The following is a 12,919-nucleotide window of genomic DNA, read 5'->3' as shown; positions in this document are numbered from 1 at the left end:
TAAAATCGAATGTAAAATGTCACTTCTATCATATTCACAAGGTAAAAATTAACCAATTTTGTCTCTTTCTGGGGTCAATCAGGGGCCATAACTCTGGAACCTATGATTGGATCAAACAGATTCACCATGGAATCTAAGATCTATTGTTGTTAAAAATAACTTGCAAATTTGTATCAAATCAAACCATATATAGTCTCTATATTGCTGCAAAAGCCAAAAATAGCAAATTTTGACCCTATAAGGGGCCAGAACTCTGGAACCCATGATGGAATCTGGCCAGTTTTCGAAAGGAACCGAGATATTATGCCAATACAAGTTGTGTGCAAGTTTGATTAAAATCAGTTGCAAAATGTGGTCTCTATCGTGTTCACAAGAAATTGTGGACGGACGATGGACAAAAGGCGATCACGAAAGCTCACCTTCTCAATACGTGAAAAAACAACAGCAAAAACCTCTCAGTTCTAGTTTTATTTCAATGAAATGACAGTACATGTAAATCAACACTTTTCTCCAAATATCTGAAGACACATTTTAAAACAGACACACTTTGTTTTAAACCTGGTGATAATTAACTCCATTAGTAGAGCATGTGTACAGTAACATCATACAGACCTATTTATTTCTATAAATATCTGAAGGTTCTAGTGTTTTAGAGGAAATCATATTTGTCTACCTGACTAATACTGCATCTGCATTGTACATGGAGTCTTCTTTAATCATGTTATAATTTCATTTTATTTATCAATACTTCATCATATATTACATAATGAATACTCAGATAGCATAACATTTGTATATTCACTGTGATAGAATATCAAACACTAATTGCAGTAACCAGCTTAGCTTTACTTTAATCCACAGCATTAAAATCTGAAATTACCTGTTGTGATGTAGATAAAATAAATATTTTATACTGTGTCATATCAGAAATTGGATTCAGAGCATGTATATAAACATGATCAATATAAGTTTGTGAAAAATACACAAGTTTTCCAGTAAAACAGTTGAATACAGTGTTAAAAACATTGCACAAATTCACAGGCATACAATGCCTTGACATAACTATAGCTCTTATAGACATAACTGCAGCTCTTAGTAGACATAACTACAGCTCTTAGTAGACATAACTGTCTTGAACCTTTAGGAACAATATCGCTGGTTTAATTGCGGTCCTAACTGACATCCTGGTAATACAGAACCATCTAAATAGTTGAAACTACTGTCTCACTATACAGTATCTAAATGTCTACTTTTCTTATTAACTTCAGATTATACACCTCGGAACAGATAAAGTACAGGACATTGTTACTTTGATGACACTTAATTTCCCATTTTGGAAAATCTTGCATATCTCCTCATTTAGAATTTGTAAAATCTACAATACATGATGTGAATATAACAGTATGTGTGTACAATGTAATTAATGATGCCACTAAACAATTAAATCAACAACATATCTATGTTAAGATACTCATTTTAACATTCTGTCAAAAAGTTACATACGAAGTAAATCACCCAATAACCATTTTAAGTAGATTTGCTGGAGATAAAGACTACAAGTAATTGAGTAAGATAGATTGTGACAAAGCTCATCTTATATTGCAGTTTCAAGTCTACTAAACAATTCTTGAAGCAGTATGGCAATATTGTTACACAAATTCTCAATGCTTGATACAGATAACAAGAGATCATAGAGTGATCTTGGCGCCCACCAATGTGCCATTTTTGAGTGTTCCAAATTTCAAGACTTATTGACCACCTCAAGGTCAAATTTCATTTCCATACACAACACTGTGCATTGGTCCAAATTTGAAAGCTGTAGCTTGAGAAATGTGAAAATAGGTCACTAGGTCAATGTCAAGGTCAAAGTTTGTTTCGGTACACAATCCTATGCATGTGGTCTAAATTTGAAGCCTGTAGCTACAGAAATGTGAAAGTAGGTCACTAGGTCAATCTTAAGGTCAAAGTTCATTTCGTTACACAAAACTATGCAAGTGGTCCAAATTTGAAGGCTGTAGCTTCAGAAATGTAAAAGTAGGTCACTAGGTCAAAATCAAGGTCAAATTCTATTTCGGAATACAAAACTATGCATGTGGTCCAAATTTGAAGCCTGTACCTTCAAAAATGTGAAAGTAGGTCACTAGGTCAATGTAAAGGTCAAAGTTCATTTCGGTACACAAAACTATGCATGTGGTCCAAATTTGAAGGCTATAGCTTGAGAAATGTAAAAGTAGGTCACTAGGTCAAAATCAAGGTCAAATTTTATTTCGGAATACAAAACTATGCATGTGGTCCAAATTTGAAGCCTGTACCTTAAAAATGTGAAAGTAGGTCACTAGGTCAATGTAAAGGTCAAAGTTCATTTCGGTACACAAAACTACGCAAGTGGTCCAAATTTGATTGCTGTAGCTACAGAAATGTGAAAGTAGGTCACTAGGTCAAAGTCAAGGTCAACTCATGTCAAGGTTCATCTTGCCACTCAAAAATATACATGTGGTCCGAATTTGAAGGCTGTAGCTACAGAAATGTGAAAGTAGGTCACTAGGTCAAAATCAAGGTCAACTCATGTCATGGTTCATCTTGCCACTCAAAAATATACATGTGGTCCAAATTTGAAGGCTGTAGCTACAGAAATGTGAAAGTAGGTCACTAGGTCAAAATCAAGGTCAACCCATGTCAAGGGTCATCTTGTCACTCAAAAATATACAAGTACTCCAAATTTGAATGTTGTAGTTATTGACAAGAACATTTTAAAAGCTTTTCCCTATATAAGTCTATAAGAACCATGTGACCCCCGGGGCGGGGCCATTTTTGACCCTAGGGCGATAATTTGAACAAACTTGGTAGAGAACCACTAGATGATGCTACATTACAAGTATCAAAGCCTTAGGCTTTGTGGTTTGGACAAGAAGATTTTCAAAGTTTTTCCTTATGTAAGTCTATGTAAACCATATGACCCCCCGGGCGGGGCCATATTTGACCCTAGGGGTATAATATGAACAATCTTAGCTGAAGACCACTAGATGATGTCACACACAAAATATCAAAGCCCTAGGCCCTGTAGTTTTGGACAAGGGGTTATTCAAAGTTTTTCCCTATATAAGTCATTATAAACTATGTGACCCCCAGGGCGGGGCCATATTTGACCCCAGAGAAATAATTTGAATCATCTTGGTAGAGGACCACTAGATGATGCTTCAAACCAAATATCAAAGCCCTATGCTCTGTGGTTTTGGATAAGAAGGTTTTCAAAGTTTTTCCCTATATAAATCTATATAAAATATAGAAATAAACAAAGGGCCATAACTCACTCATAAATTGTTGAACCAGTCTGATTTTCAGGGGGACACAACTAGTGTACCAATACATCATTCTGACAAAGTTTGGTCAAAATCCCCCCAGTAGTTTCTGAGGAGATGCGATAACGAGAAATTGTTAACGGACGGACGGACAGACCACGGATGCAGAGTGATTTTAATAGCCCACCATCTGATGATGGTGGGCTAAAAATAACATTCAAATAAAAACATGCCCCTTTACTGAAAAGAATGACAGAAAATTGGTAATAAAAATATATTTTTTTCTCTCTGTGGACCTACTAGGTTTAAGGTTCACATGCCCTGATTTATGTACTGCCCTATTAATAGTGAGACATTTAGCCCTTATGACATATAGTGACATGCTTCCAGATTTATGTTAAATTTTGAAAGTGTTTGAGGAGACAGACACACAAGATTTTTCCCTATATTCCATATAGCAAAACTATGAAAGGGCCAAAATTGTGGTAAACATAGTCACAGCAAAAGTTCCTTCCTTTATGGTCATTTGCTTATCAAGCTTGTTCATCTGTGCAAGTTTGAAGCAAATTAGGGTAATAGTGCGGGAGGAGTTGGACACACAAGATTTTCTCTATATTCTATATAGCAATACCATCAAAGGGATGTAACTGCAATAAAAATAGTCACTGAAAAAGTTCCTTACTTTATGGTCATCTGCACATCAAACTTGTTCAACAGTGAAAGTTTGAAGCAAATCAGGCTAATAGTGTAGGAATTGGACATACAAGATTTCTGGACAGAGGGATGTATGGACAACAACAATGCTATATGCCTCCCCCCACCCCCCACACACACACACACACCCATAAATGTGGGAACATATAAATGTACTGTCTGTTGGGATTAAATTCATGGATTGAAGCAACCACGAATATTAGTCCCCTAAGACTATGAATATTAATGATTTCACACTATCTGGAAGCTTGCCCCTTAAGCAATATTGATGTGCTTACATTGCCATTATTGTAGTTCTATATGAAGTAAAATTGAGCATTTACTGCCAGCAATACAAATAACAAACTTAAATGTCAAGCAGTTTCAGCTAAAGTGGTTCAGGAATAGTTAAGCTCAAAGATGATGTATAATGCAATACTGGTTCTTATGTGTTTAAAACATCCCAACAACTGATGAATAATACTTTATGAATTTATATATACAACTGACTTTACAAATATATCCCTTCCATCTTATCAACAGGACAAACGAACATATGGTAGGTAATATAAAATATATGCACACTTTTAAGTTCTCAAGGTGAAGAATAACTAACTTGGGTAAATTCTTGTAAAATATGCAGGTATATTTGAAATGTGTGCATATTCAACAAGTGAAAGGAACTAGAATTGTGTCCATAAAACACAAATGCCTCCACATACTGTGCAATCCTCTGTACATAAAAAAAGACTATCAAAGGGCCATAACTGCAGTAAAACTATTCACAGCAAAAAATTCCTTCCTTTATGGCCATCTGCACATAAAATCACTTAAAATCTTATCAAACTATGTTATATGCATGTAGTGTGGTACTGACTAGCTGAGGTATTTATCGTTGAGACTTGAGTATTACACTTAGTGAGTACATTCTGAACACCTGCAAGAGAAAGTCTGTAAATACATGCTATTGCATGATGGTTGAAGTTGCACTGTATTTCAGATAAACACATTTGTATGAACATATGTAGATATCAAAAGCTAGAAAAAGCATGTTCAATGATTACCCACACAAAAAGGTGAAATCATTAAAACTAAAACAATCAGCTCGATGTATTTGCATAATCAGTAATGATCCCAGTAATTGTGTTTCACATGTAAACCATATGCTTAAAACCTTAGACTTTTAATAACAAAGCATTTAAATTGTTTATTAAAGACTTGTTCATGATCAACTTGTACATAGTTTTATTAAATAATTTTGTTCAAAATCTGCAAAATTAGCCAATGTGTAATTAGTGCCAAAATAAATTACAAACTATTCTTTAGTTTATACTTAATTATTTTGTTTAAACGACTTACATATAGGGCTAGTCTTAGCCCTTATCATGCTTGACACAATTGATTCTGCCTTTGCCACTAGTGTAGATCCATGCAGTCTCTTCAAGATCTGCACTGTTCGCCATTCAATCAGTATCTTTTCTGTAAGCACTCCTTTTAACAGTTAATGGTACTGTCCAAATTGAAATATGGACAAGTTCATTATAGAAATTTAGCAGGGTAAGGGTTAAATATAATTTCAGACTACAGCTACATAATGCTATCAGCAGAAATGAATGCAAGACCCACCAGTTGAGCTGTCAACACTTCCTCCTCAATACTATCTCTCACCTTAGATGTATACGTATTCAATAAATTTACACTTATCCTTAACAGCATCTAGCCATAGCAACAACTTATCTACTTAATACACCACATATAGCAAAAAAATAAACAAAAGGAAGACACAACCATGGCAATATGAAATATGTAAAAATGTTGAGCAGACAGAAAATGTAAAAGAAATCAATTATGTTTGACAAAAGCACAAGTCAAAGAGAAAAAGATACAAAATAAACCATTGTCAAGCAAAGAAGATTTCAGAAAAAAATCCTGAAAGATTCTATAGTCTTGTTCTGTTTGTGTAATATCTATTGTCCCATGAACAAGTAAAACAATTAGAATGTTAATTTACCCATTAAAAAGTAAAGTGAAATGAACTACTTTTCCATTAACAAGTAAAATCAAAAGGAGTTTTCATTTTTACCAGGTAAAGTGAAACAAACTATTTTTGGGCCCCATTAACAAGTAAAGTAATGTTTATTGTCCCATTAACAAGTAAAGTGAAATAAAGATTTAAGTGTTTATTGCTCCATTAACAGATGAAGTGAAATAAAGTATTTTTGGTACTATGAACAAGTAAAGTCAAGTATATTGTCCCATGAACAAGTAAAGTCATGTATATTGTCCCATGAACAAGTAAAGTCATGTATATTGTCCCATGAACAAGGAAAGTCAAGTATATTGTCCCAGAACAAGTAAAGTCATGTATATTGTCCCATGAACAAGTAAAGTCAAATATATATTGTCCCATGAACAAGTAAAATGAAATAAAGTATTTATTGTCCCAATAACAAGAAAAGTCAAATGATGATTTTCCTATTTCACATGTACAGGCAAGACCTGGATGCTCTGATGTGTGTTCTTCTAAGAATTACAAAAGTTAAAGCAATATAAAATATACTGAAGCACTGACTGATAGCATAAGTTGTCTTTGATAAAGTATGCCTAATCAACTGATCTATTATCAGAGCACTACACAATCTTATGACAAAAATTCACGTAACTAGCTAAAATTTCCTGCAATGGTAAAAAAAAATGGCAATTTCTAATTTTTTTCTCTATTGAATAATGCCAATGTCAAACATAAAACTGATATTTCCTCAAAATGCAAAAGTTTTTTAATGTTACATTTAAATCAATCAATTTGAACACACAAATAAAAACATTGCATTTTATGTGCTTTAAAAGAATATTTACATGAAATCATAGGTATGCAACTCAAAATTAGTTAAATTCTGCCAATTATGTCATCTATTACCAAAGAAACCCAATATCAACCTAAAGTCCTTGGAGACTGAAAATATTTTATGAGAAAAAACAAACAGAAACTTTTCTTCTGACTCAAAAACACAAGCACTATGGCCCCCAAAATCCTTAGGTGGAAATATCCCTGTTCCTGTGTATAACATTTAACTGATACTAGACCAACTAACAATGAATTCATATTGATTTTTTTTTTTTGCTTGTAGAACATCCAGCATTGGGGTTAATCCAATGTTCTCCTTCTAAATGATGGAAGCAACCCATTGTCAGCAATACCTATATCTAGGAAATTTGTACTCTTATTGACTCAATTTGTTCAATTTCTCATAATATATATCAAAGTTAAAACTAAACAAGTAACAATAATTCATAAAACAACAAAGGTCATAAAGAGACAATTGTCTGCAAGTAAATCATAAAATGGCAGGAAAGAAAACTAAAGCACAGTGATAATTAATATTTTGTAACTATAGCACTATATCTAAAAAATACTACTGTAATAGACACAGCACTTTAAACAGTATTATAAGAATCTTTCACTGGTTTAAAATGCAGATGGAAATATCTGGCTTGAGGGTAACTATTTAGGCAGTAACGAGGCTCTGCTGAGTTACCACAATAGAGAGCCAGATATTTTCATCCACACATTCAACAATTAATAGATTCTATTTCTTGGATGCCATATTCTTCAGTTAATAGAAGATATAAAATAAAAAAATGTTTTTCTTTTAGGCACTATTTATTATAATAGTGCATGAAGTTATTCATTCATTTACAAATTACAGCATGAGAGTCATCCTACACTCCAGGGTGTAAGACACATTCTTCTAACACCAGCAAAAACACTGGAAAATCCTGTCTGGCATGCAAGAATATAAAATATTAAACAAAGTAATAATTCAGAAGTATTACTTCTGTAAAACAGATTGAAGCATTAAGCTGCTATGAGATAGTATACCAGTATATATTGCAGCATATGATAATAATCTATCATGGTTACTGTCAGTATGATACACAGACTAAGGTTGTAGGCTTGTCCAAAGTGAAAGCCAAATATTTCCTCTTGAAAAGTGAAATACTATAATACTAAATTTTAAACTTAAGGTATTATACTTAAATGTCATCCAATTTAAGAGTCACTCAAGAATGGTTGTGTAACTAATATTGAAGTAAAAATATCTGACCAAGTCATAAACATATACTCACTCTTTACTGTTTTGAGACTATATTTAAACAGTTAATTTATCGAAGTACAAAATTTAATCCTAAAACTAACATCCAAGACAGTATGTCAAGAATGAATTAACAGACATACCTACTAAAGACCCGTGGTGACATTTCAACTTCATTATTTCACGCTTTCTGCTTCATGATTTCACGATTTCCACTTCATGAATTCATGATTTCTACTTCCGGATTTCATTATTTCCACTTCCCGAATTCACGCAAGAACTTCATGAATTCACAATTTCACCATAACACTTCACGATTTCTTGATTTCACTATTTCCACTTCACGAATTCACGATTTCACCATTAAACGCCACGATTTCACAATTAAACTTCACGATTTCACGATTAAACTTCACAATTTCATGATTTCCCATTCACAAATTCACGATTACCAAACACAGTATTGGATACTTTCAGCACTAATAGATGTATGAATACAATAAGATGCCCAAGTAGCTAAACTTTTTTAGACAATTCCGAATGAGTTTGTTTATTATGCCCCCGCCATTTACTGCGACGAGGCATTAAGCCTTGCAGTTGTCCGTCCGTCTTTCCGTTATTTTGGAATCCGTCTTTCCATCCATAGACAGTAGTTTCTGTTTATTTAAAGAAAGAATGTTTACATGGATTAAATTTATATTTTGTATGTATATCCTTTCCACGCCTGTAACGTAGTAAAATGTCTAAGCCGCTTTTTATTTTTTAAATGGGCCTCGTGGTAAGGCCATGCTCTTGATCATCTCAGTTTGCATACCATTTACACAGCAGGTGGAAATAGCTTACATGCGAATAAGATGCCTCACTTTTCATTTAATATCTAACAAAGATTCTAAAACAGAAAAAAAGGGACTGGATCAATTTCACATTTAATGCAATAATGCTTTCTAAAAGTATTGTTTGTAAGTCTATTTCCTCATCAGTTGAGGCATTTTCGGCCAGTTTCCACTTTCAGTACCTAAGCCTGGTTGTGCAAATATATAACACGCCATCTTACATGTAACGAATACTACCCGCGATTTTCTACGTCATACATTAGTCATGTGACTAATAAAGTCGCGAGAAGTTAAAATTGTATTGTTATGAAATCATGAAATCGTGAATTCGTGAAGTGGAAATCATGAAATCGTGAAGTTTCAGTGTGAAATCGGGAATTCATGAAGTGGAAATCGTGAAATCAGGAAGCAGAAATCGTGAAGTTTTAATATGAAATTGTGAATTCGTGAAATCGTGAAGTGGAAATCGAGAAATCAGGAAGTAGAAATCGTGAATTCGTGAAGTGGAAATCGAGAAATCAGGAAGTAGAAATCGTGAATTCGTGAAGTGGAAATCGAGAAATCAGGAAGTAGACATCGTGAATTCATTTAGTGGAAATCGTGAAATCATGAAGTAGAAATCGTGAATTCATGAAGTGGAAATCGTGAAATCAAGAAGCAGAAAGCGTGAAATAATGAAGTTGAAATGTCACCACGTGTCTTTCATACATACCTTCTATACCTCTTTACATGGTAAACTAACATTTAGCTGGCTGAAATTTTCAGCTCTTAGCTATATTCATACTTTACTTTCATACTTTTTATTTCTGTAGAATCTGTTTTCTTTTCAAAACATGTTATGTTTGTTTGTTTGATTTGGGTTTAACGCCGTTTTTCAACAGTATTTCAGTCATTTAACAGCAGGCAGTTAACCTAACCAGTGTTCCTGGATTCTGTACCAGTACAAACCTGTTCTCCGCAAGTAACTGCCAACTTCCCCACATGTATCAGAGGTGGAGGACTAATGATTTCAGACACAATGTCGGCATGTTATGTTTAATTTTTGCTTTCGTCTTTCAAATGCAATATTCATGATTTATAACCTTAAAGAGCTGTAATACTTTATTTACAGCATATTTGCCTTTTTGCAAGTCTGCCATTCATAATTTTCGTATCAACAAGAAATTGATAGAATTAGGTAATAGTTGAGAAAACTTTCAGCTCCACTCTAGGCCTTAGAGGTAGTTGCTTTAACAACATGTACTTGGCATATCATAAATTTGTTCTTACATAAAATCTCTTACATTATTGTTTTCTATCACAGTATTATCACAGAGTATTCTGCTCTATATTTTACAGCTTCTATCAATCATTAAGCCCTAACTGTCCCTTTATACCTGAAATATATTAAAAAGAGTGTCTATTAAAAATGCTTTAATTTTTTGCTAGGCTTATGTTTTTTAACTGATCTGTAATTTTCTTCATAGATTATATGATTGTTTTAGTGTTTCTGCAGAGACTGAAAAACAAGAAACAGAAACCTATATAATAAAAATTTTGTTTACTGAAATACATGCTTAAATACTTCAGTGTAATTCAGACTATCCCACATTCTACAAGCTGCTGGTATTTCTTTTTGTCAAGAGACATTACATGCTGACCGTATATATACAATATTGAGCTATTAATTCCATATCAGGTAATATGAACTTTATAGTTTTGTTAGTAATGTTTTAATTCAGCAAATATGTAAATAAGGGTTGGTGGCAAGATAAAATTGCTTTAAGGACTTTCAGTGACAGATACTGACTACACTATATGATTCCCAGCAAGTTCTTGAAAGACTGAAGCTTTGCTCTCCTGTGATACACATTTCCTTGACAGAGTAAATCCAACAACCAACAAGAAAAAATCCTGTAGTAAATAAAACCTTCATAACCAAGTATTTAACAGACTTGAGTAATAATCATTAACAGACAAATGGACGCAATGATTAATATGCTAGAACAGTCTTTGGCTAGTGGATGAACACAAACACCATACACTATATACACAGGTGATACACTATGTACTAACTATCTCTTTCAGGATGAAATCTGGCAGACTTTGTTTTATCAAATGACATACTGTTTGTCGTCTGCACTTTTTCTACATTATCATTCTTTTTTGATGTCCCATCGTGCTCTGCAATTTTCCCATGATGCTCCACTCCTTTCCCTTCCTTCCCTTGATTCTCAAATAATTTCCCATGATGCACTGGTGAGCAGGGCATGCTAGGAGTCAACACAGGCAAGGTGATATCTAAATGCAGTTGCTCTGACTCAGGTACATATTGTTTTAATTTAGCAACTGCATTAAGTAATGCCGATCTCTCAAGTTCCAGTGTACGTATATGAGATTTTAACTTGGCCTCTTGCATTTGAAAGTTATGAATCATAATCTCTAAACTTCTCTCATGACTGTGAGCATGCTGAAGTTTCTCTATTAACTCCATGTTTTGTTGTTTCAGGCTCTGATTGGCCTGTTCCAGTTTATCGAGGAGGTCGGAATCTCCTCTCTGTGGAGAATACATCATCTCCTCCTTCAGTACATGATACTCCACCTCGTACGACTGTAACTGTTTAGATATATTCATGTCAAACACCTGCAATATAAATACAGGAAAATGAGTACTTTTTGTAATACCAGTAGTCTAAGATTGGTTTTACAGCATTTTCATCAGAACAGGTAACTAAATGAGATACGACTATAGCAACCTATGAAACATCTAAGTATTACATGTATCAATTAGCAAGTGACATTTATCTCTTGGCTGACTTTCCAAAAACAAAACCGAGTCCTTTGATAACATATCAATTAATATTCTGCCAAGTTGTACCTACTCAGAATAGCATTCAAATAAACCAAGTCAGGACAAGACAGACAGTCATAAAAGACTTCATTCAAATCATCTTTTTATCTATTATCTTATTTTGTTTGTAAACTTAATTTAGGTCAGATGGCAACTTTTCTAGCTTTTGCTGGTGGAAAATAATCCTGGAAGTCCATTTGGGCACTATTTCAGGCATGGGCATGAACCTGGGTAGAATCACTGACCTAACACTAACACTTCTTACACAAAAGTGTTTATTTCTCCTGATTCACCAACATTACGTATAAGATTCTACCTGTCAGTAATCAAGATACTGTGAAATCATTATTATTTGTCGGGGATTAATTTTCGTGGATTTCGTGGTTGAGCTCAACCACGAATTTAAGTCCCAACGAACAAATTTTGCCCACGATAACTTTAATAGTACGGAAACTCGCCAAACAAGTCACCATAGCCGTTCGATCTGATCCGTAGTTGTATGCATGCGGCAGTACTAACCTGCAGCTTTCGTGTAGTTTATGGAGGCTCCATCAAAGATAAACATAGGTATGCGTGGAAACAAAACCGACTATTTAATAAAGAAATGTACCCATGGTTTGTTTATGAAATGCTTGTCAAAGTAAAAGTAGATACTAAAAATAGAAGGTTGACATAGCGTTACATGCCAACCGCACTATAATACGGATGTTATTTGATTTTTTTGGCCCCGCTATGCAATGTTTATACACTATCCTTTATTTTTACTGACATGAAGTAAAACACTACGACTTTGGAACTATTAAATATTATAAATTAACTGCTAGATTTGCGTCCGATGCATTAATACTTAATTCACATTACATGTTTCTCGGCAGGAAATAACACATGCACAAGTTCAACAGGATGCAATTTTAGATGCAGACACGCCATTCATTTTGAAAAAAAAATCGGACAAGTTTTTAATAGTTTATGAAGAATTACTATGGTTATACTAGTACTACGGAATAAAAACAACATTATTTTAATCTATTTTAGTTTGTTTTAATTTGCAGTATAATAACTAGTTCTTGTTTAAAACCCGATCAAAAGATTAATGATCAACTTTATATTTGTTCGATTATGAATGCTAATTGTGCAACCTGCTACAGTTTTGACACTTTTTAATCGTTG

The 12,919-nt window shown here is 33.8% G+C and overlaps 1 protein-coding gene across 1 annotated transcript in view; it reads right to left on the bottom strand.

Moving 5' to 3' along the window:
• Positions 1-453: 453 nt before the first annotated feature.
• The window catches only part of LOC123556472 (TBC1 domain family member 1-like), a 65,990-nt gene continuing 53,524 nt past the window's right edge, over positions 454-12,919 (bottom strand). Inside the window, exon 17 of the mRNA XM_053542695.1 lies at positions 454-11,542. Within this exon, the coding sequence (XP_053398670.1) occupies positions 10,970-11,542 (573 nt within the window). The 3' untranslated portion in view covers positions 454-10,969. The remainder of the gene's footprint in view (positions 11,543-12,919) is intronic.

The sequence above is a fragment of the Mercenaria mercenaria genome, chromosome 5 (genome assembly GCF_021730395.1).
Source record: "Mercenaria mercenaria strain notata chromosome 5, MADL_Memer_1, whole genome shotgun sequence".
Taxonomy (NCBI): domain Eukaryota; kingdom Metazoa; phylum Mollusca; class Bivalvia; order Venerida; family Veneridae; genus Mercenaria; species Mercenaria mercenaria.
This window is presented reverse-complemented; position numbering and strand designations above follow the sequence as displayed.